The sequence below is a fragment of the Lasioglossum baleicum genome, chromosome 2 (genome assembly GCF_051020765.1).
Source record: "Lasioglossum baleicum chromosome 2, iyLasBale1, whole genome shotgun sequence".
Taxonomy (NCBI): Eukaryota; Metazoa; Arthropoda; class Insecta; order Hymenoptera; family Halictidae; genus Lasioglossum; species Lasioglossum baleicum.
Genome location: NC_134930.1, coordinates 16,541,235 through 16,567,778, shown reverse-complemented (window position 1 = coordinate 16,567,778; position 26,544 = coordinate 16,541,235). Strand labels below are relative to the sequence as shown.

The 26,544-nt window shown below is 39.5% G+C and overlaps 3 protein-coding genes across 6 annotated transcripts in view; 2 read left to right on the top strand and 1 right to left on the bottom strand.

Annotated features, from left to right (window-relative positions):
- Positions 1-1,704: 1,704 nt before the first annotated feature.
- Positions 1,705-3,877, top strand: LOC143221700 (G-patch domain and KOW motifs-containing protein-like). 2 transcript variants are annotated; one of them, XM_076447150.1, is made up of 5 exons: positions 1,705-2,054; positions 2,159-2,519; positions 2,588-2,691; positions 2,806-3,113; positions 3,309-3,877. In XM_076447150.1, the coding sequence occupies exons 1-5, from the start codon at positions 1,915-1,917 to the stop codon at positions 3,785-3,787; spliced, it is 1,392 nt and encodes a 463-aa protein (XP_076303265.1). In that variant the 5' UTR covers positions 1,705-1,914; the 3' UTR covers positions 3,788-3,877. The 2 variants fall into 2 exon arrangements, with proteins under 2 accessions (XP_076303265.1, XP_076303266.1); XM_076447151.1 differs by having other exon boundaries at positions 3,287-3,472.
- A 135-nt stretch (positions 3,878-4,012) lies between these two features.
- Positions 4,013-8,306, top strand: LOC143221701 (omega-amidase NIT2-like). Its single transcript, XM_076447152.1, has 6 exons — positions 4,013-4,136; positions 4,228-4,374; positions 5,425-5,609; positions 5,883-6,051; positions 6,704-6,937; positions 8,066-8,306. Exons 1-6 carry the CDS (start codon positions 4,091-4,093, stop codon positions 8,155-8,157), a joined length of 873 nt encoding a protein of 290 aa, XP_076303267.1. The 5' UTR covers positions 4,013-4,090; the 3' UTR covers positions 8,158-8,306.
- A 2,357-nt stretch (positions 8,307-10,663) lies between these two features.
- LOC143221702 (uncharacterized) overlaps positions 10,664-26,544 on the bottom strand; it is a 47,968-nt gene continuing 32,087 nt past the window's right edge. For all 3 annotated transcript variants that reach the window (XM_076447156.1, XM_076447153.1, XM_076447155.1), the window contains one exon: positions 10,664-22,299. In XM_076447156.1, the coding sequence (XP_076303271.1) occupies positions 22,123-22,299 (177 nt within the window). In that variant the 3' untranslated portion in view covers positions 10,664-22,122. The remainder of the gene's footprint in view (positions 22,300-26,544) is intronic.

The window sequence follows — 26,544 nt, the reverse complement described above, 5'->3', positions numbered from 1 at the left end:
CGTATACGATGTCGCAGCTATTGTTTGATTGCCTATTGTCTGTGTAATCGATTGCACAGGTATGCAATTAGTGTCGATTTGTTGATTCTATGTGTATTTACCCAAGTAAAATGTTCTACAAAATATTTTAATGTGCAAAAGATTTTTCCAAATTGCTATTTCTAGAGTACAACAAAGTTGGAATAATGAACTCAGTCTGAAAATAGCCTCATTTTAAATAAATTGCGAACGGCACGGTGCATAATGGTAAAGTCACGCGCTGCGGTGCATAAATTAGGGTAGAGTAGAATCAACATAGTTCAAAAGAAAAAAATTCTTTGAAAACCTGTGCACACAAATCGAAATCAATGTTATCAAAAATAAAGGCCATTCTAAAAATATAAAAATTACTGAATAATCATTCTCAATTTTTTAAAAATCATTTATCATTTATCATTAATCATTTACTTTAAAAAGCATTATTAATAGTTTTATAACTGTACTTTTAAATACCTTTTTTATCCTCAACATTAATCCTTTGTGAGTCAAATAAAATTTTTGAAATTGTTCTGAAAGTGTCAATTTCCTTTTTTCATTAAAAAAAATCGTATCCACAGTGCTTTTCTCTTATTTTCTTATACATATATATATATATAATTCTTGTAATTTCTAGTTCTTTTTTAAAAAATCGTTTAGAAAACACCTGGTTCTACTTCTAAAGATCATTTTTTTTTTACAATCATCTACAGTAATTTAATTATACCAGGTGTAAACAATTCAATCTGTTAAAAAATAATACATGTTAGCACAGCCTACTCTAGTACTAGCCGTGCTGAAGGTAAAAATGGCAACACCAAAAATACATTTTTCATTTGAATAACAATTTAAAAACAAGCTATTCTTAAACAACAAAATCATTGTAGTGTTACGTCGCAGTGTGGTGGGATTAGGGCATTTGCTGGGTTCGGATGCCCGTGGAGCGCTGAAGCACTCTGCTCGTGGAAGGTTTGCAGAAAATAACTTTGAACAATGTAATGTAAAGGAAAAATAAATATAGACTTTATTTAATTGAACTTAGTTGTCGACTCTATGATCTGAGAATTCTATCTGCCTCGTATTTGCCTCGTCCTGAAGTTTTATCTTCTTCCAGCATCCATTTCCTTAGCCAATAGGAAAATTCGGATCTTCCAGCTGGACGTTGATTCGTCGGGTGGCTCGTCTTCGGTTGCTGCTCGATGGTGATTGGTGGTGGAGGTGCCTCAATAGCGCGCGCACGAGAGTGGGATACACGCGAGGGTGAAGGCCCGTCAAAACAAGGGTCATGGGACCGAGCGAAAGAGAGGTCCGAGGGAGTTCCAAGAGGTCCTTGACTGAGAATTTACGACTTCCCGTCCTTGACCGATTCTAGACTTCGACTGCCTATTTATGCGAAATTGGAGAAGCTCCTCCAAGAATTACATGACTTTACCCAAATTCCTCGATTAGTCTCGCCCATCTGGTTTCGTCAAGGATCTCTGTGGAAACCTCTTGTTTCCCTACTTATTCTAAGCCTAAGCTATCGTGCCCGAATAAAGAATATATGTATATGAAATACGCGGCTTTGACCTAAACGTTATGTTTTATATTCAAATTTCCCTCTCAGCGCCATTAATCGAACCTATATTGCGGTAACGCTATCGTAACTATGTTCGCGTGATCAACGGGTCACGCTACACTGGCATCACGTCCACACACTGATAATCAGTGCGTCCATGGCAGTCCATGGCGTCCACAGCCAGAGTTTCAGAGGCAATGATAGTGATTGTACAATGCTGCAGTTAATTTATTAATCGATTGAATGGAATGTAGTGTTAAATCAATGTAAATAACTTAAGTGATCATTTATTTATGCTTTGGACGTGCTGACCGAGATATCCGTGTGATCGAAACGGAATAATGGCAGAAGAAGGGAAGAAAATCTCGTTTGGATTCGCGAAATCCATTAAAAAGCCCGTTCTGAAAACTAATGTTCCTCAAGAAACGAAGAAAGTCGATTATATAGAGTGTCTCGACGAAAAGGCTATCAAAGTAATAGGGTAAGTTTCATTTTTTCCAAATTTACCTGGCCGACATAACCTATAAAGCTAACCAAACATCAGATCCTCGAATGAGAAACTATTTAAATAATTCTTTATTATAGTGAAGAAGAGAAGAAAGATGAACCGTTGATCATCCCGTTGTTGGGTTCGAGAACCTGGCACGATAGAATTGTTAATAAAATCGATGCCGATATATTCGAACCCAAGGTAGCTAAGGAAGATAAAATAGAAATCAAACAGGAAGACGCTTCAGAACTGACCAATGGCAATGCGTTGCCAAAGGATACTGTTAAAATAAAACAGGAACCGTTAGAGGAGAATGAGAACAAAGTTACTACCTTGGAAGAACAGGCTGCGAAGGAGATCATAGCGGATCTAAAGTCTGACGACAAGCAGGGGACTCAAACGCAGGCGTTGACTCTGCCGATGGCAGAGGAACAGTCTCTGCGAGGTCAAGCACAGGTACACAATTGTATAATTATGCTTCAGTGAGATATTAATTGTATTACGATGGATATTATTCCTTTCAGTCGACGTTAGAGGACTATGAGAAAATTCCTGTTGACGCTTTCGGACTGGCGATGTTGAGGGGAATGGGATGGCAGCCTGGCAAAGGAATTGGTAAAAACGAAAAGTACGAGTCTTAGTTCATATCGACGCTGATTTACGCAGTTATATTTTATATATTGGATTATAATATTTTGTATTTATATTATAGTATAATAGCTTCAGAATGTCTTTGTTACAGAATAATATCTGCTGCGATACCAGAGCTGCGTCCTAAAGGCATGGGGCTGGGCGCAGACAAAGTAGCATTGCAGAAGAAAAGTACAGACTCTAAGAAACAGGAAGAGGAGCTAAAGATCGAGAAGGGTACATTCGTGAAGATCATAGCTGGCAAGCAGAGTAACAATTATGGTCAGATTGAGGGACTCGACGACGATGCAGGACGGCTTATAATAAAGCTGGCTCTCGGAGGAAACATTATATCTGTGAACGAATTCATGGTGCAGCCTGTGACTAAGTCAGAGTACTCGAAGAACTCTAAAGTTCTAAGTTAGTATCAATATCTGGGTTTAATCAAGGGACTTTTAAAATTATGTTTTTTTAAAATTCAATGTTGTACGAGATCTGAAAATTTTACATAATGTTTGGTCGAAAATCTGCTTTTAGAAGTCCCTTCTCATCGCTTTAATACCATAATAAATATAAGAGATTTTATCCTTTAGTATTTTATGGTGTTAATTTTAGACGCGAAGAAGTATGAAGAGTACAAAGACAAGCAGTCCACCGAGCAGAAGCCTAAATTGATGAAGAAAAAGCGATCGAGCTCGTCCGAGCATTCTAAAAGCAGCAACGACGACGATAATAATATCGTTGAGGAGAAGCGTAAGAAAAAACACGACAAAGAGAAAATCAGTAGAACGGACGATAAAAAATCGAAAAGCAAAAAAAGACATTCGGAGAGCGAGGACGACAGCGATCATGGCAAACGGCGGAGAAGAGAAAGAAGCAGATCGAGCAGCAATGATTCCTACAAATCAAAAAAATCGAAGAAATCAAAAAAGCACAAGAAGCAGGACAGTTCGCCGGAGAGGTCCAGCAGAAAACACAAAAAGAAAGATAAGGAGAGGGAGAAAACCAGAGACCGGAAGTCGAGAGACCACACGGATAAACGGAAACACAAAAAGCGGGACAGGTCAAGGTCACGGTCGTCCACTAGACGATAATATTTTGCGGGGATTCCCGTTGTTTTACTTTTGTGTCGAACTGTACAATTTTGTTTATATACATTTTCTAATAAAACTTATTTTTACAAAGCTGTCTCTCCATTTTCTTATCTGTTTAAGAAGAATAATCTGTGCAAGAAAATAAATTCATGGATGTTTCTATAAAAATTTATATTTAATTCTTTATTTTAGAGGTATAAAGCGATTCGTTATCGATAAAAATTCTAGCGTTTGCATATCTGGCGACGGTTTACGTAACACTTGATAAAGTAATAGTAAGCGTACATAACCTCGAAAAGTATCATGTTATGTGCGAACATCGTCAAACAAGGGTTCCGAACAATGTCGAGTATGTACGCTTACTTCTTTTTCGAGTATTATGATAAAGATATCGTAAATTGTTTCGCGAATAATGTTTAATAATAATCATACTCTTTTAGCGTTCCGTTTGGCGCTAGTACAGCTCGCAGTCGGCGAAAATAAATCGGTGAACGTGGCACGAGCAGTTTCTTTTATCGAAACCGCGAAACAACAAAACGCTGACATTGTTGCACTGCCCGAATGCTTCAACTCGCCGTACGGAACATGTAATAACATTCTATTACCACCTTTTACACTAACACCACTCCGAAAATTATTTAAAAAATTCCTCAAACAAGTTGCACACCCCATCGGTTCAACTCTCGCGCGCGCCACAAGGGGGTGGTTTAATTCATGAGGATAATAACAGGCTACTCCCTCTTTCATTGTTTTCGTAGTACAAAATTATAGCGCGATTTTTAAAGATATATTAATATTGCATCGAAGAGACAGACTTCCAGATTGATTTTTATAGTTTGAATGTGCTTTTGACTAGCGAGTATCGATAATTTAATTTGAATTTAATAGAAATAGAATTTTTATAAAATAATTGAGATCGAAACAGCTTTATTTTGTAGAAATATTGACCTTGAATATATTATGAACAAACTGTGCTAACTTCAACAGCTTCAATATTTTGCTTATTGTTGCTAATACAGGGTGTAGCCGGACGGATGGTACAACTGAGCAGGGGGTGACACTATATGTAAAAATAAATCGAAAAAAGGAATAACATTTTTTCGTTTGACACTTCGTTTTCGAGAAAATCGAGTTTATACTTCCGCCAGGTTCGCGCGTTTTAGTATATATGCACAAAGTAGAATTGGTTGATCATGGTCCGACGGGTCAGACGATTCCTATGCAATAGCACGTGTATTCGCTCGCTGTATTTTCAAACTCGATTTTCTCGAAAACAAAGCGTCAAACAAAAAAATGTTATTCCTTTTTTTGGACTTATTTTTACATGTAGTATCATCCACCGCTCGGTTGTACCACCCGTCCGGCCACACCCTGTATAAAAAGTATTAGAGGAAAATATGTGTCTGATGGTGTGAACATAGGAGTAAGCAAACCATTTTTGTAAACAGTAAATTTATCGAGATTCGAAGGCCATCGATGTTTTTTTAAATTGAACTACTTTCATTTATTTTTGGTAGTCAAGGTCACACGAAGGTAACGATGTTATAAGATGTAACAGGAGCATATTGTTTCGGCTAAGAAAATATGGATGACAAATTCCGAGACAAAATTTGTTATATTTACATTTTTCAACGCAGCGCATTTTCCAAAGTATGCGGAAAGCATTCCAGACGGCGAGACGAGCGTCGCGTTGTCGGCTGCAGCCAAGAAGAATAATGTTTACGTCATCGGTGGTACAATACCCGAAAGAGAATCCGATAAATTATACAACACGTGCACCGTTTGGGCTCCCGACGGGACTCTAGTGGCCAAGCACAGGAAGGTAAACGATTCTCGCTTTCACAAGCGATTTTGCCGATGGCTGTTCTTAATAATTTATTAACACTGAAGCAAATGTTCCCATCAATCTTGTTTTACATATTCTCAACCCTGTAAATAGTATCCTGGGGTCTCTCTCCTGACCTCCAATTCAATTACAGCTAGACTCTTAAAAGTATCGAGCAAATGAGTGAATGAAAAGTACCAGCAGCATTATAAATTGGCGAGGGGTAATAAATCGACTGTAGCCTGTAAATAAATTTCCTTTTGTTTCCAGATGCATTTATTCGACATCGACATTCCAGGAAAAATGACTTTCCGCGAAAGCGATTGCCTCACTCCTGGAAACACTTTGACCACGTTCGAGGCAAAGGGCTGTAAAATAGGCATCGGTATTTGCTATGATATTCGGTTCGAGGAAATGGCACGTCTATACAGAAACAAAGGTACGCCACAGAAAATTCATCCACTACGAAAAACAGTTGAGATAGCTGCGGGAACAAAACAGAACATTTTTCGTGGACTTTTATCGCACTTGGCAATCGTTACTTTTGATAAAGTCACCCGAAACAATTAGTAAAGCATCGTCTACCGCCGTAAATCAAATTTAATTATCTCGCTCGTTCCTACAAGATTACTACGGAGCAAACCAAATAAATAATCGTAGAAGATTTCGGCTCACCTTATCGGTAAAATATCCCCAGAGGTCCAAGGGAAAAGGATTGGGTACAGAAGTAATCTCGCGTCGAATCCAAGTTTCCTGGGAGAGGGTACATACAGGGTAAAGTATGGGGCGTGATTGCCTCGGTATCAGGTCCCTGATACCCAGGAGGGTTGAAAGTAAATCGAGGAACAAGGTGGACCGGTGGTCCGTGCAGTTGTGTGTCTTCATATTTCCCTATTTCCACCGTTTTCCAGATATTTTGGTGAGATGCACCATTGGAGAAAGATATAAAATTTTTCGCTGAGAAGGAATTCGCGGAAGACACTTTTCCCACTCGGGACCGAATGCGGACATTTAAGCGTGCACTACTGTAAATGGAGGATGGTCCGTGCTGTTCTGTGTTCACATATTTTCTTGTTTTCTCTGTTGGACAGGTTGCCAGATGCTGATATATCCGGGGGCATTCAATCTGACGACCGGCCCGCTGCACTGGTCGTTGTTGCAACGTTCCAGGGCAAATGACAATCAATTATACGTGGCTTGCGTGTCGCCGGCCCGCGGCTCTCCACCAGGATACGTTGCATGGGGACATACCCAGATAACCAACCCTTGGGGAGAGATTCTTCGCGAGCTGGATGCCGGCGAGGACATGCTTGTCGCCGATATAGGTAATTGCCACTTTAGACCCCTGAGCTCCACGAGCCGCTCCTGCTAATTTATTGGCTTGCCAGATTACTATGATATTAACAATCATCCGTCCCTCCTGTCAATTTGACACATTTTTCACGTAAAGGGTGATGCAACACTTGATCTGGAATTGCGAAGTTAAAAGAAAAAAGAAAATTAATTAGATACACGCACGTGCTAAATAATGTGCAATTTAAAACAGTGGATTTTTCACGTAAAGGGCAAGGTTGTTCTGCCATTTGTGCAACAATCGGTCTGAAATTGCGAAGTTAAAAGAGAAAAGAAAATTTATTGTATACACGTACGTGTTAAAAAATGTGCAATTTAAAGCAGTGGATTTTTCACGTAAAGGTTGATGCTATTCTGCCATTTGTGCAACAATCGATCTGGAATTGCGAAGTTAAAAGAAAAAGAAAATTTATTGTGTATGTACGTGCGTGTTCAAAAATGTGCAATTTAAACCAGCGGACAGATTAAAAATATCTAAGAATATTAACATGTTAGTGTCGGCTTATTAAAATCATTAAAAAAAGAAAAAATTTCTGCTTGACTCCTCTTGCTGGCAATTGGAGCAAACAATTTATATCTTTATTTTATTATTTGGAGAAACACTGTAACACACAAGTATCAAAAGTATACCGGGTGACTTGTCTGGTAATCGAACACTTAATCTTTGAGATTTCTCTTCTTAATCTTTGAGAAAAGTTGTTGCAGCTTCGCAAAAATGTTTGTATCGGTAAAAGTCTTCGGGAAACAAGCACCTTTACCTTTCCATCAGTTCTTTTAGAGCAAAACATCGAAAAAGTTTCGTCGGTGGAAAATATTTGAGGAAAGTACCTTAGGGAAGTGAAAGCGGAATCTTTACTTTTTGTAAAATGAGAACAGGTAGACTGTTATCTAATTTTTCTTCACGAAGTTGCGACAGCTTAAAGACGGGCGTCTTTTAATGAATTGAAACTTAAAATTTAGTTAATATTACAGAAATCATTTTCTTTCGGAGGAAATTGCCAAAGTTTACACCACGTTTTTATATTCTTTTGGGATGTTGCATTGAAGATACGGAAGAGATTATAGAATTTTTATTTAGCACTCTACGTATTGTTTTTCAGACCTGAAAGTCGTGGACGAAGTGAGAGCTCAGATTCCGACGTTCTCTCAGAGGCGCACCGAGCTGTACGATACTGTCTGGAAAAAGAACTAACATAATCATGCCCAAACATTCTTCTTAATCCTTGGATAGGTCCACCATCCTAGGATGAAACCTACAGTAAGTCTACGTTATAAAATGGGGATTTTCTACATTTATATTGCAATATCTAAATAAATATACATGCACTAATAATAATGAAAGATTGCAATTTACTTACTCACCACCAGACAGCGAATAAGAAGATAAATAAATATTAATTCCAACCCTTAACAATTTCGATACACCGAAAACAACAATTAATCCTTCACTGTCTCATATTCCATAAAATAAATAGCATAAAAATCCGCAGTCTACTTATACAAGGATAAGACGGGATAAAAATGTGATAGGTACGATTTGAAATATCTTTAATATATCGATCGAATGAATTACCATAATACATCTGTAGTCGTTACAGAATGATTACTCGTACATGAAAGGCCCCTCGATGATAATACGACGTGTTGTAATCGCAATCAAAGGTATTTACGCATTCTCGGTAGCAATATTAAATCTATCCTCTAAAAGTGTAATATTTACATTGAAATAGACGAAGAAAAAAAAAATGATTTCCTTCACATTATGTAAACGTTAGATCGAAGTATAAGCTTAGAGAAATTGGTCAATTAATGCTCGGTTAATGTACAATACAATATACAGTGTTTTCTCGACGGAGATAGTCAAAGAGGCAAAACGTCTTCGCCGCGGTGGCGACGCGACGCGATTGGGGAATACGGGAAATACGGGGGCCGTCTCGGCTGCTCGCCAGCTGGAAATGCTCCTCGAGAATCATCCCTCTCTTCGACACGGGGGTGAGAAAGACGAAAAGCCACCCCCGCTCGAGACGAGAGAAAACGACGAGCCCCAGAAAACGCCGAGACGGCGCCAAACTTTCCGGCCGAACTCGCAGAAATTACATTTCTTCCTGGCCTTTGTCTTCGGAGTGTGTCACGCGTCTTTGCCAGCAGTGTTGGGCAATACTCGTTCAAGATTTTGCATGAATAGTAACCAGAGTGGAGCAGTATACTTCAAACAATAACGTCTTTACGCAAAATAAAAAGTGTCTACATCGAATGCCAGAAATTAGGATCAAATGGAAATTGTTTTGCTTCTTTGAGACTGAACGTAAAACAATAACATTGTTACGGAAAAAAAGAAAGAATATATTTTTGGTAGGAATAATGCCCAACAATGTCTGCCATAAATCTGTGCATACGTGGGATCGGCTCTGTTAGCATTCTCGCCCCATAAGCACACAATGCCCCAAAAATCATGCGATCCTAAAAATGATTATTCTATATTAGCTTATAAAAGTAACGAGTAGTTTCATAGTTCCAGTGTTAACTTACAGTATAGCAGAGAAAATAAAAATGTACAATTAAATTTAACGTTGGAACTGCAAAACACTTCAACTGTGTTTATTCTGATTTCTGTGGCAATAGAGTCCACAAAAATATCTTTACAATATCTATTGCAATAGAACTCGCACAAGCATTCTTACAATGTCATTAATCCTCGCGTAAACAAATTTGAAACCAGTTATCTCGCCTGGTTTCATTATTAATGTGCCAGATTATAGCACAATGTAACAAATAAAAATGTCATTGCATAAAATTCAATGCCAGAATGACTTGGCATTAAAATTAACTTTGTTCATGCTGACGTATCAAATGATTTCTATTTTTACAGTTTTCCTAGTCGTCTCATGAAGACATTTCGAGCCAGTTCTATCAGCTGATTCGATAATTGCAGCATCGATAACAGCACCTCGCAAATCCGCAGTCTAATAATACAGTGCCGCATGATTTTCAAGACTCATGGTGTGCCAGTTAGGCTATCAATCGCACAACACGTTAGTTGGGAACGAACGTCGGCTGTCGTAGATTCACGCGATCATCGTGAACAGTACTTTTTTCGAAAATGAAAAATAAATCACGTCCTTTTATTCACATCGATCGGTTATCATTTTCCCAGCCGCCGTTTCTCTTATCTACCCCCACACCCTCTTCCTTTTCTTCTGTGTACACGTTTACCCTACTCCCTTATCGTCGGCTTTACTTTAAATCTGCAATGCGTCTATTTACAATTTAAATTTACCACGAGCACCCGTTGAATCGACGGCCCTTTATAAATACGTAATCAACGTGGGACGTGACCGGCCTCTAGGTCGTCAATTTCATCCACGTTTATTTATTTCGGAGACCATTTTTATTGACTCATTACTGAACAGTTTTCATAATTGCTGCCACTTTCCTTGCTACCGCCTTGTTAATTCACATTTTAATTTGCTGCTTTGATGGAAATAATTAATTGGCCAGGTGACTAGCAAAAATTGTTGGAAAAATAATTCTCTCGCATTATTGACACCTATATTTTCTTTTCAGCTTTTTTTGCTCTTCTTAAAACCATTGATGATGAGTTGCAAAAATAATTACTTATTGACACCTTGACAGCCAAACCAGCAGCCCCATAAATTCCACGGAATCGAAATAATGGATTTAATAAATTAAGAATTGAAATATTCAAATATTCAAATAATTTTTCAGATCCATATCAAATTTGGTATATATGTAAGTGAGACGGTAGTCAGCGTGTTAGTACATATTTCGGAGAGTTCGTACCAACGGATGCTCGTTCTCGAGAAATGGTAAGCGAAAGGACAAGATTATGTCGAATGACTATTGTCGCGGCGTAACATGTGTTGGACTTTAAGCTCGAACTGGATTCGGACACGCCTTCGTCGCGAATGATTAATTAATACCCTGTACGACGAGCAGAGAGCCTCGGGAATGAACAGCACGCAATTCAAGAACCTCGAACGAGAGCCGTGCGATAATTCCGAATGGGTTCCCGCGACTAATGAATTAATCGCAGGGTCCAATTGAATCATCGCGTTCGCTCGGCAAAACAAGCTGTGGACGTAAAGGTCGCGGGACACTTTTTCTCCCTCGCATCGGCAACGCTGCGGACATTTTTCCAATTGGATCGTGTAAAGTTTGCATGATCCAATTGGGTAAACAATAGTCTCGTGTGTCATTGGCTCGAGTTTCCTGACGGGTAGACTCGTTCGTGAGCAGTGACTGCCCTAGTATGATGTTGTCCTTCGACGTTACGAGTGACGTAAAAGCAAAAACTTTGTTGTTGTGACTTTTCTGACAGAAATTTATTTATTAATTTTTAGTACTTTATTTGTTGTATTCGTGGCACTTTTCTGATCAAAATGACATCCAACTGTGCTGTATACGAATCTTTAGATTTCTAGATTTCTAGATCTTTAGATTTGGATAATGAAGGTTCTACAAAAAATCGTCGATTAAACAAGCGAATGTACTCCGAATTGTGTCGTGTTGGGACTCATATTAATCAGAAAAATGTCACGGATATGTTTTCTATCATATTTTTGTTAGCGAGATACCTAGCGAGAATTGAAGTGGGATTTGTCTAAAGTTTTAATTGTACGTCCATCGTTATAAACGTCAAAGGATTGCACCACGAAAATGACAATGTAGATTTTAACGAAGGCGAAGCTGAATAATTTTAATTAATAGTGCCCGCGAGAGCCTTTCGTCCGCAGCCCTAATTTTCGGAATCGGGAACAATTGATTGGAACTCTTCCAATGTAAAGGGCAACAAATTGCCGGTCTCGGTGTCGCGTAAATTAGGATGAGTGCTCGTCGTTTGAGAAGACTTCGAAACTTCGACTCGCGGCTAATTAAAAAGTTTCGATGGCATTCATCGTATTAAAAGGTCGCCGGTAAAGTTGCGTTATTAAAACCTTATCGTCCCCGGCGGAGACTCTACGATCAATTTCCATTGAATGGGGACGAGCGTGTAAAGGGAATCGCCTGGTAAAAATGCCATGAACGTTCGATACCGATCGAAGCTGATCGATCAATTTTCTTTTGACTCCATTTTTTGCTCTATCGAGAAATCCCTACGAAACGAAACCTGCAAAGATACCGAGGGATACAGGCGTCCAGATCGATTTGCAACGAAGCCTATTCTTCTGTCGGTCGTTGGAAATCATGCGAGTAGCGATTATGCTCCCGGAAACCGCGCACGGTCCGACGGAACCCGAAAAACCTGCTCCAAATCTTTCGTTAACTCGTGGCGGGATTATGGTCGGACCTATCAAGCTGAAATCTTGCATTCACATTTATATAACTTTGAAGCAATGTTATAAATTTTTACAAATCAGCTGCTCGAAAACTATGAATACACCAAAGTTTTCTCCCAGGTTCTTACGGTTCCGAAGAACCGGTGCGACGATCTCTTGTTTCATCGGCGCCACGTTGACAATCGCGAATGATTCTTTGCGATCCCGTTTGTCGAAGAGAGTCAGCGACAATTCGATTTGTTAACGGACGCGGAAACGATTAACAACTTCCCGGGAAACGATTACACGGGGAAACGTGTGTACGGCCTTGTTCCTTGCTCTTTTTCCGGGCGTGAACGAATTAAAATCGCTGCGAACCGAGCGGAAGGGTGCTCGACGTGTGCGGGCGTGAAAAGTTTTTCTCGTTCTTCCTTTTTTTTCATTATTGGACGTGAAAAGTTCTTGCGAGTCACGGGCGCGTTGAAACGCGCGTTCCTCCCCCCGCGGCTGTCCCAGCGAAAAGATGGAAATTGTATACGTAACGCGAGAACGCCGGTTTATTTTCGTGGTCTCCGTTCGTTAATTGCGAGACGCCACAATCTGCCGGCGAATAAACTGCGCGACAAGCACAATAAGGTCCGGGATTAGTGAAACGGTGCTATCCTGGATTAGGAACGGCACCGACATTTTTTCGAGGCAACTACCCTCCACCCTGTGCAATTTCAACCAACCACACGGTAAAACTTCAACTGAAAATTCCACTCTTTTGCGCGGTCGTTGAAATTTGTAAAATTGTCTGCGGCTGACACCGGGCTCCGTTTTCGCTTTGTTGTTCGTGTCATGACGTTTTCGGAGAAATTTTGTTTAGAACGAGCTGTAGTAAAGCGTCGTACCATTTTTATTTACGAAGTTATAGCAATTTACAGATGGACGATTTTCTGGGATAGAATAACGAAGCGATAAAACGCGGTTTTATTGATCATTTTGAAACTGTGTGTTCAAACAAGATTCTGTTTACGGTTTAGTAAAGGAGAAGCTTCGCTTTTTAAAATGAGCTCTGGTAGAATATCGTACGATTTTTATTTATGAAATTATAGCAATTCAAAGGTGAAGGATTTTTCCGCTCCGTTCGCTCAGCAATTCAAATTTCCCGCTGCGAAACAAATGAAAAGTTCGATTGCTCTACACAGGCTGCGGCTCCGAAATCTACTCGAGGAAATTCGTTGTTCGTTTCAGAGAGTCGAGGAGGCGATGTTCTTTTCCGCGGAAAAAGTTCTGTGAAAACCGAGAACCGGAAGCAGCGACCTTGTTCCACGGTACCACGGTATTCGGATGTTTTAATTCGGCCAGCTGGGTTCAGCGAGTATCTGGCGCCCTTCGGCGCAATTAGGACGCAAGCGGCTGCACGGGAAATAAATGTAAATAACGCGAAATAATTACTGTCGCTGTATTTTCGACGAGCTATCGAATAACAATGGCCGGCGGCGAAACAACGAGGCCCCATTTGCTGCGCCGGTAATTGTACGATCACTATTCGGACAGTCGTTTACTTGCTTTCTAATCAGGTCCACGGCAAAATACTGATGCCGAAAGAAGGGAAATGTACATAATACGATGATAGAAATACTTTGCTTCTAATTATTTTTTCATTGAACTCTTAGCGACATATTCGTGACGCTTTCCCGATTAAAATGAATCCGAACATGATTCAATTTCGTTTAATCCACGATGTGTAATGCGATGCAAAAAATATATAAAAAAACTTTTTAACAACCACGCTTATATTAAAATGCACTAAAAAGTAGAAAATAATTTTTTTCCTGGTTCTCCGTAAAATACCGAATCCAGTTGAACGCCCACGAAGATTACGTGAATGTAGTTTAGCGCTCCACGCTTTTATTTCTATAGTCACTAATGTCATGTGATTTTATTTAAATTTATATTAAATTCTTCCATCTATTCCGACACTAACTTTATAACAGAAGAAATTTTGAACTAATTGCTTAAAATTTATGGGAAAAATATTATTAACAATTTAACTAGATTCAGTATTTTATGGAGAACCAGGAAGAAAATTATTTTCTCCTTTTTAGTGCATTTTAATGTAAGCGTGGTTTTTAGAAAGTTCTTTTTATATATTTTATTTTCTACTTTTATTGTCATCGGAAGCAAGTGTGTGTACAAAATTTCAGCAAGATTGGACTATTGGATATTCGATTGCAAGATCTGACGCATACATCAACAACACGGCAAGTTAATATAAGCGTGGTAAAATAAAACAGTTTTGTGTCCAAGAGAATCGCCTCCACCGACAGATATCGTTAACACAGCATCGACACGCGGAAAGGAAAGATTTGCCAACGCGACGCATGACAGTAACTTGTGTAGGATTATGTTTAAAATTGAGTCCGCTGCAACCCTCCCTGTACTTAAACCTCTATGTTATAATATGTATATTCAACGGAGTTTATTTGTTAATTACACGCTAGGTTTAATTGAGCACGTGCCTATTACTCAATGAATAATAATGTTACAGTAACGTTACTCTCGATGCCCGGCCGACTATCATAAATGTATTCATAATAAATACCGCAAAGTACAGAAATATGGAGCGTCTCAATGGTTTTTAACTTGTTCTAGATTTTATAATCGTTTCCCCCCCGAATTCGTCGTCGTAACTAAATATCTCTTTCGAGGGCCGCCCACACGGATAAGTGTCTCCCGGCGGCCCCCACAAATATGTACATGCAGTTGACGAATCAAGTATTGTAATATACACCTTTGTACATTTAGAAAATACGTGTTGTTCGTTCACGGTGGTTCTGACAGAGTCAAGTTGGATTACATCGGCGGCTCGATGTTTCGATTAACTCCCTCACGGCGGCTTTCCACAATTTTTAATTTTTAATTTTCTCAAATTTAGTCCCAACTATTTTGCAATCGCTTCCTGTAGTCTCTGAAAAATATTGTTCTGTATCGTTAGGAATTTGAAACAATGTTTTGATCAGTTCTCAATCGTCTACAAATATTATCAAGAATTTTCTAAAAAGGTTTCCTTTCAACGAGTCAAGGTTTCAGTTTCGACAGTCAATAGTTTTGTGGATGATTTCAAGATATATATATATATATATATATAAATTCGATGACGCATCATACTATGACCTTGTGTTGGCCTTGAACTGAACAATTGGTATCAAAAGGCGACTCTTGTTCGGTAACATTATCATTTGAAGAATGTGAAAAGAAACATACACGTTGCAGTTTGAAAAGAAAGTATAACACGGTTGGGACACCTAGTACATTTGCAAATGTCCATCGATCTGTTTTCAAGCTCGACAAACACGATTCTCGATATTCCAAACTGAAAATTGAGATGGTGAATAACGTGAATAACAGGGTCAAGATTGACCTAGCCGCCGCGGAAGGGTTGAAAGATGCACTCGATTGAATACCGACGATTTATTTCACGTCTCCGAAAAGAACGTGAAAGTTTCTTTTTCCAATGGCGACCATGTTGTAAGTTCAGAGTTTTGCGGGAGAGATACGTATAGATTCCGCCGACAGTCGCTTTCAACGGGCATGTAAGTATAATCTGACTGAGATTTATTGCTTTCGATCGCCGTCCGCCGCCATCTTAGCTTCCCTTGACTCCGGTTCTCTGTGGATAATAAATTGACTGCCGAAGTTTTGCACAAATATGGATTTTTCTTCATCATCTCCTAAAGAAGAGAGACTGATCATTCCACGGGGGAGGTTTACAAGATATACTGCTTCTTTCAATTAGTTCAAAAACAGAAAATAAGAGTAATAATTCAATCTTTATTAAACAATTTCCTCTGCAGCATTTTATTATCCCACAGCATCGCTGCTCGAGCTAAAATCGCGAAGAACGTTTCGAAAGAACCAATTAATTTTCGAATGTTTTCCAACCAGTCTCAGAATCCACACGTCCTCCCTTAATAGCACACGTGAAATCTGAAGGACTTCCGGTCCGCCGAAGGTACCCGAAGACGTCCTGAAAGATATCACCTTAAATCTGTCACGTTAATCCTGTGCATGGGTCCTAGAAATTTATTGTTATCGTTCGAAAATACGTTTGCGTCTCTGGCTCACAAATCTCTCTCTCTCTCTCTTTTTCTCTATTTCAATTTCTCTTTCACTCTCGCTCGCTTTCTCTCTCTCTCTCTCTCTTTCTCACAGAAATGATATGTTCGGCCATCGGAAACGCGTAGGCCGTCGAACAAATGGATGGATTGATCGGAATTAATTAAGCGATCCCTGTTCCGCGTGGCTTCGACGAACTCTCTCTGGGAATAACGTTCAGTTCCTGGAATCTCCGCGTGTTTGCGATCGAACTTCCGGGAAACGGGAACACGGGAACGCGGGAAACCATCCGAAGAGTCCCGCTGCGATCTTATTAAGCCGTGTCCGAAGGTAAGTGGAGAGCCTGAGAATCGAGAACCATCCTCTGCAGACACGGCTCGGGTTCGAACCCTGAAAGACTGAGCCCCGGACTCTCATTTTCTTACAATCTGCTCCCTTTTTATGGCACACTCTTTTAATCAACGGTTAATTATGTCTATCCGATAGTACCTGGGAAAAAATCCTCTTTAAACATCCTTGCTGGAGATCCTCGTGAAAGATTCTTGTTAGACTTGTTAATTTTTTTGTATACCTCACACTTTGTTCGAGGACTTTTCATAATGTCTAAAGGAGGAAGTTGTTGTTTCTGGTAGTTTTATTCAAGGTTTATTATTGCTTCAGCCCGACCTAGAATATTTCCATGATCTTTTCTTCTTCAGACGAAACTGATAAAATTTATTCCTTCGGTATTCGAATCTTCAGTAATTTATTAAATACGAAAAAATTGTTTACTGAGAAGAATGTTTTTAATAATGGTGTAGCATTTTTTAGTGGCACCTCGGAGTTGCCATTCAAGTGCTAAGGGTTAGTAGATGATGGGGAAAATAGGATTGTTTTCAGCACTGAACAACAAAGTATAAAAATGTGCCGTTAACAAGGTAAATTCAAATCGCTTGCTATTTGAATGTCCTGATATTTAATTAATTTGTTGCCAACCAATTTACCCACCACTCTTGCCAATCAACCTCGATCGAATAATATTTTCAAAACCAAGCCAGCCTTGGAACACTTCGTGTTTCGGTGGCTCGAGCTAATTCGAGAGGCTTGATCACCGGTCGCCAATCACGAAATGATCAGGGAAAATGGCGTCCAATCTAGGCCTTGGTTCATCGAACGAAACCTTCTAAAAAGGGATGCCAGGAGTGCGACGCGTCCAACCATGAATTTCAAAGCTAATTTCGAAAAGAGGCTGACTGTTGAAGCATCGAACCAGACAGCCTCCGACCTTTCCACCCGATGATCTCGATCGAGATCCATCCGCCTTGATCGATACTTCCGACGGAATGACGATGGGACTCGGTATCGGATCTCTCTTATTATTAAATCTTGTATACTGACAACACGCTAAGGCTTGACAGGATTTGTCTATTCCAATTTGATTCTGTAGTCAACAATTGACTTACTGGAAGCTCATTAACACTCTTAAAGTCAGCTGTCAATATTGGCGTTGACTGGCAACGTACAGTCGCAAATGAAAATATTGGTACAGCTCGCTCTCTGTTTTAAAACTTAATACATAGTATAATATAGTTGGAATGATTTATTGAATATTTTGTGTGCAGTCAGTATAATTTTTGAAGTACTTAGGCATGTACCAATTTATTATTTGCATTGATATGCAACTGTATAATCGTTAACTCGATCGCATTAAAATTGGCTCGTTCGAATAAATCATAATAAATATTAACTTCTAAGGCTCTCTCTCAAGGAATTGTTATTTATAACCAACGAGCTCATGAATCGTCGGAGCAGTTCTACGTCTCTCCTTGGAATATTACTTTTAGAAACTTTCTAGCTTCTTCGACGATAATTCATATACTTTCATTGTTTCTAGTTACTTTTCTTATCTATCTCCCTTAAAATCTGTATCCTTAATACTTTTCTTATTTATGTATTCCTTAATAGTTTGCTTACTTAAGTATCCCTTACTACTTATCACCTCGAAAAGCCATAGAACATCTCCGACAATAATTCTTCCAAAAAAAAACGTGTGTTCCATGATAATCAATATACTGTAGATTTTATACACACAATGTTCATAATAAAAGTGGCTAGGTAAGGCTAATTGATCTGCACGATTGTAAATTGTTCAGCACGATTGCAAATGATCGTGTTCTGTCTTCGTTTATATGCGAATATGTTTCTGCAGTAGGTATACCAATGTTATTAAATATTCCGAGGCTGACTGGCTATTCTAATCAAGAGTGAAGAAATTGAATGTTAGGGGAATTCGTACCAGTCCCATCGACAGTCCCGTAGTCCCGCAGCCCGGTGTTCGTTATCACATCTTTGGTATCTCTCGCATGAAATAATAAAACTTTCTGAAACGTAACGGCGCGTGCAACTCTCTCGAAGGGCGACGCGTGCACGTCATCGCTATGAAGCGCCTCGTTTGCGAGGCTAACCTCGTTATCGGGAGCTTTCATCGGGGAGGAAAGGCGACACTGCCTGTGCTGAAACACCTCCACACTACTATCGAGATCTTTGGATCAACCGACATAGTGATCGGATCCTCCGGAACTATGGTTTGAGGTAGTTAGATCCTCCCAAACTATATTTTGAGATTGATGTATCCTCCCAAACTATAGTTTAAGGTCGTTGGACCCTCCCAAACTATAGTTTGAGGTCTTTGGATCCTGCCAAACTATAGTTTGAGGTCAATGTATCCTCCCAAACTATATTTCGAGGTTGATGGATCCTCCCAAACTATAGTTTAAGGTCGTTGGATCCTCCCAAACTATAGTTTAAGGTTGTTGGATCCTCCCAATATATATAGTTTGAGGTCGTAGGATCCTTCCAAATTATAGTTTAAGGTCGTTGGACCCTCCCAAACTATAGTTTGAGGTCTTTGGATCCTTCCAAACTATAGTTTGAGGTCAATGTATCCTCCCAAACTATATTTTGAGGTTGATGGATCCTCCCAAACTATAGTTTAAGGTCGTTGGATCCTCCCAAACTATAGTTTAAGGTTGTTGGATCCTCCCAATATACATAGTTTGAGGTTGTTGGATCCTCCCAAATTATAGTTTAAGGTCGTTGGACCCTCCGGAACTATAGTTTGAAGTTGTTGGATCCTCCCAAACTATAGTTTAAGGTCGTTGGATCCTCCCAAATTATAGTTTAAGGTCGTTGGACCCTACCAAACTATAGTTTGAGGTCTTTAGATCCTGCCAAACTATAGTTTGAGGTCAATGTATCCTCCCAAACTATAGTTTAAGGTCGTTGGATCCTCCGAAACTACGTTGGAGGGGTCGTTGGAGCCTTCAAAATTATGATCTGAGGTTGCTGCATCCTCCGAAACTATAACCAAGTGTCAGTGGACTCTTCGACACAGTGATCGAGGTCGTTGGATTCACCGGCACTGTTAAATCTCTCGCGAACCATATGCATAAAAGCAGTTTTTTAATAAAAGAACAATACCATTTTTCCGTGTATTGAATAGAACGCAAAAGATGAAATGCAGAATGAAGGCGAGTTATGCGAATTGGCACCGGAATTATTGAACCCCTTGCCTTACGATCCTATAATCGCTGCAGTCTCACGGCATCATAGTATTATGTCCAAGAACTTAATATACATACGAGATGTAGAACGAATTTCGGTAGGGTTCCGACTGATTAACTGTGACTGAATATAAGCTTGCTTTTAACTCAACGAGTGAATGGAGAATTTCACGCTTACATAAACTCCCGTAGTCTGGTTACACGATTTCAACCGTTCTAAATTGAGATGTGGTATTATTATTCTTCCAACGAACATAGAATCCATCTGTATAGGAAGTTATTAATGATGTAGTTCTGATGAGTTGCGGAGGAACTTATAAGGCAAGAGGTTGACCGAATCAGGACGGGTGTACCGTATCTGGTGACCCGAATATTTCGAGGATTGTCGATTTTCTGTGATTAAGATTCCATCCAGCATCTTCGACTGTGAACTGCAATTGCATACCCTGCCACAAACGAAAAAAAGGACGAAACGCCGTACATATAAAGATTACCACGACTTCTGCAATTAATTTTTCATCTTGATTTTTCGTAGCTTTAAGAAAATCAAGAAAATTAATTTTGTTCGAACCCATTTTGCTCTTCAAGTGCAGAAAATTTCGCGATCAGCGTTGCTGTATTATCGATTATTTCGCGGTTTTAAATTCTTTCATCGCAACAGAAAAATTGTTCAGAGTGAAAAATGATTTTTTAATTGAATAAACCCGTCCTGAAGGTAAATATAGCGCGGAAGGGAGGCCATAGTTCAACCCTTTATGCCCCAATTGTCAGCTTAAACGAAGATTCATCTCTTAAAAATAGACATTTATTATAAAAAAAAAAACATAACAATGTGATCACTTTGCATTATCTAACGAACGAAATTGTTGGAGTCCATCTAACCCTGAATTAGGCGATATTCTTACGTTTGTCTTGGTCTATGCATTTCATAATAAAAGTGCAGATGCAACAACAAAAATGCATTGTTTTTCTTTTTAACGTTGCGCCTAATACAGGACCAACCCCTGATTCGCGGAAGGTTAATTAAAAATACAACGGTTATGAAGAAACAGGATAACCAGACGCATTATTAACATAAAGTGTAACAATTAGACTGTGGATCTTTATATTTAGATTAACTATTTTTATGAGAACCTAACAAGCATCTCATTCTGAAAAATATTATCTAGCTTTCCACAATGTACATATTAATTTATTACTTCAATCTCGACGTCATAAATGTACAACACTAGAACTACCGAGCTGCTAAAAAATTGTTTGCTGCTACCATCCAAATGTCTCCATTACAGCAATGAATATCGTACAAAATTCGAACGAACCCAATCATACAGACGAAAATAATCAAAACTTCACTCGCTCTCGATACTCGGCAGCTCCAGCGACAAAGATCCACAATCTTCGATCGATCTTAATCAAACTTAATTAAACAACACAACTATAACAACACTCGCGTGACTCTGTTCAAACTTTCGTCGCTAGACTGCGGATTTTCTGCATTTACGTAAAAACAATCAACTGTCAAAACATGAACAAACAGTTGCACAAAAGATGATTTTTCACCGACTCGAAAGAAGAAGGAACATTCTTTCTATTAACATACGGAAATGCTTGCACAAGAATCCGCAGTCTGTTCGTTACAATCGAGTGAAAAGCTCCGCCAGTTTCGCAGGTACTAGGCTCTAGACTCTAGAATCCTAGACTCCAAATCCTCGACTTCGGGATCTAGACTCTAGGATCCAGGGGATCGAGAAACGAGGTCAGCTTTCGAGCAGCTTCGCAGGAAACGCGTGTCGCACTTCTCCCCGAGTATCGTTTAACCCCTTGCGGACGAGGATTTTTCAAAAATTTTCCTCAGAATAGCAGATTTTGCATTAACATACACTGGTCTTCCCTAATGTACATAATTCCCTTCTTAGCAACGGCAAGACTGAGCAACGTAATCATTTGAATAATTTAAATAATGCACAAATGATGCAAGTCGACTGATCCATTTTTAGTTTCCATACGGAGAGGGATAATTATAAGTAGCTTTTCAAATTGATTTTAATACAATGTAGTCAACATATTGAAATTGAGGTTAATGCACGTAACTGATGGCCGCTAAGCGGACGTTCCATCCCCCGTACCTTCCCCTACCGGTCCGTACCCGCTCCATACCGTCTCCGTACCCGCTCCTGATGTCCCAGAGGCTGAAGTCCAGTCGCCCGGGTCTTCTGGATACCGGGACCCGAAGAACTAGAGCGCCTTCAGCATGGTGACCAGCCCGACCATCCAGTACGCGATCCAGAACGGTTCGTGAACCTGTCCGGACGCGGATGCGATGATTAGGTCTGGTCCGGTCCAGTCTGCGTCAGTGTCGTTCAGACACTCGAACTCGCAGCAACGCTCGCCCACCCGAAACCTCTTGCATCTCTGCGAAAATAAGAAGAAATTGCTGGTTAATAAAGGTACCCAACGTCGGGCTCGGGTCGGGTCGGAATATCGAAAGAGTCTATCACATTCTGATACCCGAAATTGTTCCCACATCTTGCAGACAATTTTCATTTATTTTGCGGATCTTTATCCGCAGTCTTATGATGAATGGACTGCGAATTTTATGCGTTTATGAGAAAACTGAGTAGGTGTGATTCAAAACAGGAAAAAGATTAAAAGAGTTTAACAATGCCGATATACAATTTTTAACATATAAAAATCATAAATGAGGAAAATAAATTTTTATTTAGCTCCTATACAGCTTGCAATTGATGTATAAAAATTTCATTTTGCATAAAGATCCGTCTAACGATGAATTATTGGGGCGGTGTCATTCCGATCTAATGTAAATCACCGAACAGTTACAATTTCTTAACACTTCGTACTCGGAACTATTTCAACACGAAGATTAAACACTTTTTCTGAAAGAGAACATTTCCATTTCTATATGATTTTTTTCATTTCATGCATATTAAAATGATGCAATTTACTGACGCAATACTCAATGTTTCGTAATTCATTAAATACAAGCTTTAACAGTATAAAAAATATTTTAAATAATGATAAAGCAATTTTTAGTGGTGCCTCTCAGAGTGCTTAGCACTCGAGTGCTAAGGGTTGAAAGGGAGGAATTTTAATTTGCATCGAGGTAGACAGACTGTACGTAAACAGTGGCCACAGTGTCGAACAGACGAAGACCAATTTCTATGGATGCACTGAGCAACCTCTCAACCAATCGAGATTTAGAAGCAATGTGTGCATTGAAACTGGTCGCTATCTCCCGAAGCTCTGAATACACCGCTCCTTATTTAGAACTCTCTTGTCGTTCGCTGCATTCGATTCGCGATTCTCGATGCACTTTGCCTATTGCAACAAATGAACGACATTCCTGACGACTTCCTCAACTTTCTGGCTGAGAGCTACGTAGCACATCTAGCTGTGACACATAGTTGTACATACATCTTTTGCTTATTCACTATACAGAGTGCTATGAAATACAGCTTTTCTCCTTCTAATTGTACGGAGTACCCAAACATATCAAACGTCCTATCATTTATGACCGAGATCAACCATTCATGTTAAACTTTGTTCAATTTAAAATGCAACATTCAATACCTAGTGTGTACACAGTGTACAACAAATATAAATTGTCGTACGGAGGCGAGATTGTAAAGAAATAGAAGAACTACAGGATATAAGAAACAGCACGGACCCGAGGGTTTTTCTTAGATCAAGGATTCGCTGTAATATGTTCACTTGGCAAGCTATCTAATAATATATTTGCTTCCTCGAATTACCCAAAATATTCAAGCACGTCAAAGATAACCAAGATCAACCATTTTGTTAAAATTTGTTCTTTCAATCATGCATATGTGTTTAATTTAAAAAGGACATTCAATACCTAGTGTGTACACAGGGTACAACAAATATAATTTGTCGTACGGAGGCGAGATCGCAAAGAAATAGGAGAACTACAGGATCTAAGAAACAGCGCGGACCCGAAGTTTTTTCTTAGATCAAGGCTTTGCTGTAATATGTTCACTTGGCAAGCTATCTAATAATATATTTGCTTCCTCGAATTACCCAAAATATTCAAACACGTCAAAGATAACCAAGATCAACCATTTTGTTAAAATTTGTTCTTTCAATCATGCATATGTGTTTAATTTAAAAAGGACATTCAATACCTAGTGTGTACACAGTGTACAACAAATATAATTTGTCGTACGGAGGCGAGATCGCAAAGAAATAGGAGAACTACAGGATCTAAGAAACAGCACGGACCCGAAGTTTTTTCTTAGATCAAGGCTTTGCTGTAATATGTTCACTTGGCAGGCTATCTAATAGTACATTTGCTTCTCCGAATTACTCAAAATATTCAAATACATCAAAGATCCGATTGTGTCGTGCATCGTACCCGGACTCACGATTTCAACAATTGTGTTCGAAGGAACAATTCCGCGGCAGTGGTCCGCGCGATTAAATGCACAATAAGATACGAGGCCACTGCGGACTGCAGAGTCGTGTAGAGAGAGAGAGAGAGAGAGAGAGAGAGAGAGAGTAGGAGACGGTAGGAGAGACTAGGTAGTCTTTTTTGGTTCTGGAAACAGGGACACACAGGGTATAGAAAGCGCAGCTTCAGCACAGCAGCGGTCGCCCCGCGTGGTTTGATGTGTTCTCCGCAGATTTTTCTCTCGTTGTTCTTGTTGCCGATGGACAATCCCGAGATTCGTCGGGACGCCGAGAGCCGCGCGAAACCGGGAGAGGAGGAGGTTTTCGAACGCAGGCTTCGAGCCAAGAATTTTCGTAGGTGTCGGTGTGTGTGCGTGTATGTATTACGATTGCTAGGAGCCTCCCTCGAGGACCACCCGATGCAACGGAAATGTGTATTATGCTAGACGCGATGCTTAACCGCCGTGTTGCAGTATCGCGACGATGCGTCGGTTGCACTCGATGAACCAGTGGTTGCTGGGACGATTCAAGGTCGGGCCTCGAGGTTAGAAGATCCTGCAGGATCGCCATTTTGTAACTTTATACAGGGTGTCTCAGCTGAAAGAGGCCATATAAATATCTCCTTTATTTTTAATGGCACATAAAATATTTATGGCATAATTTAAACGGTATCGAAGGTGGAATATCATAAAAGAACAATTTCTTTTGACCGGTTATTTTTTCATAGTTTTTGCAAGGCCATCGTTATCTTTTTATCGGGAAAACTTATCTTTTTTTTATTCCATCTTATAGCGGCTGAAAAAATACATTCGAATATGCTCAAGTCATTAACAAGATGGAATAAATATGACCTTGAAAAACTATGAAAAAATAACCGGACAAAAAAATTGTTCTTCTATGATATTCCTCCTTCGATACCATTTAAATTATGCCATAAATATTTTTTTTGTGCCATTAAAAATAAAGGAGATCTTTAGGTGGCCTCCTTACATTTTGTTGAACTGAAAGAGAACATTTTCAATGTGACCAATAATTTGAAACTTAGATGGCGGTGTACCCCCTGACGGGGGTGTTCTCTGTTCTCTTCAAATGTTCTCAACGAGGAGCAAAATTGATCCTGTGGAATCACCTAATAATGGTAAAATGTTTAAACGAATCGTGACCAGAGATGGGCATTATTTAGTGAAACAAATATTTCAAATACTACTTAATATTTTAGATTTTATTTTGCATAAAGAAAATAGTATTTTCAATAAGATATTCAATTTCGAAAATAAAACAATTCTGTTGTAACACAAAATAAAATGTTTCTATTTTAATGATCTGAACCACAAAATGAAATATTTATTTCCATTTTCACAATCTGAAACGCGATATAAAATCTTTTACTTTTTGCGTCGTTATAATACTCTGAGAAACCGCATAAATTTTACATATTTAAAATTGAAGTTGAAAATAAAGACAAAATACAAATAATTTCAATATTCTTAAAAGAAAATACAATTTTAAAAAATTACTGCATCAAATGAAATAGTTTAGCTTTAAAATTGTACGCATACTTTCAGATAAATAGGATTATTATTTGCTATTTAAAATACTATTATCCAGCTCTGATCGTGACATAGTTGCTACTGAATCGTCAAAAGTATCCGAGGGTTAAGTACAATCTCGTACAATCGAGTCGAGGATCCAACGATAGAAGGCGATCTAGCGATGTTTGGTCGGTCCGCATAGAAGCGAAAGTTCTCGCGGCACCTAGACGGATGAAGTGGATCGACGCGAGATTCAAAGATTGATCAGCAATGCGTTCCGGAGTGGCGCAAAGTGGTGCGCTTGAGCCGCGAGGATTTATATCGGACACGGCCGCAGTACCGCGTTCTATTTCCAGTTCGAAACTGGCACGAAGACGTAAGAATGGCTGAACGAAAGTCAGAGAGCCGGTGGTGTGTTAGAGGACGAAGAAAACGAGGGCTGAACAGGTAAATATCTCGTGCAGGTGTATCTGTATACGCTGGGGGTTGAGGCTGCGTGTGGTTGTTGCCGGGCACGCAACTCCCGCCGACTCGTTTCGTCTCGTTTTCTTGTAAACGGACCGAAAGATATTGTAATTGCGCGGAGGGGGATTAGCATAAAAGTCGTCGCATGCGAACTGCCGAGTCTGCCTGCTGGCCTGGATAACCCGGCAACGGGAACGGCTATATACATGCTGCAATGTGTCCCGATATATGTGTG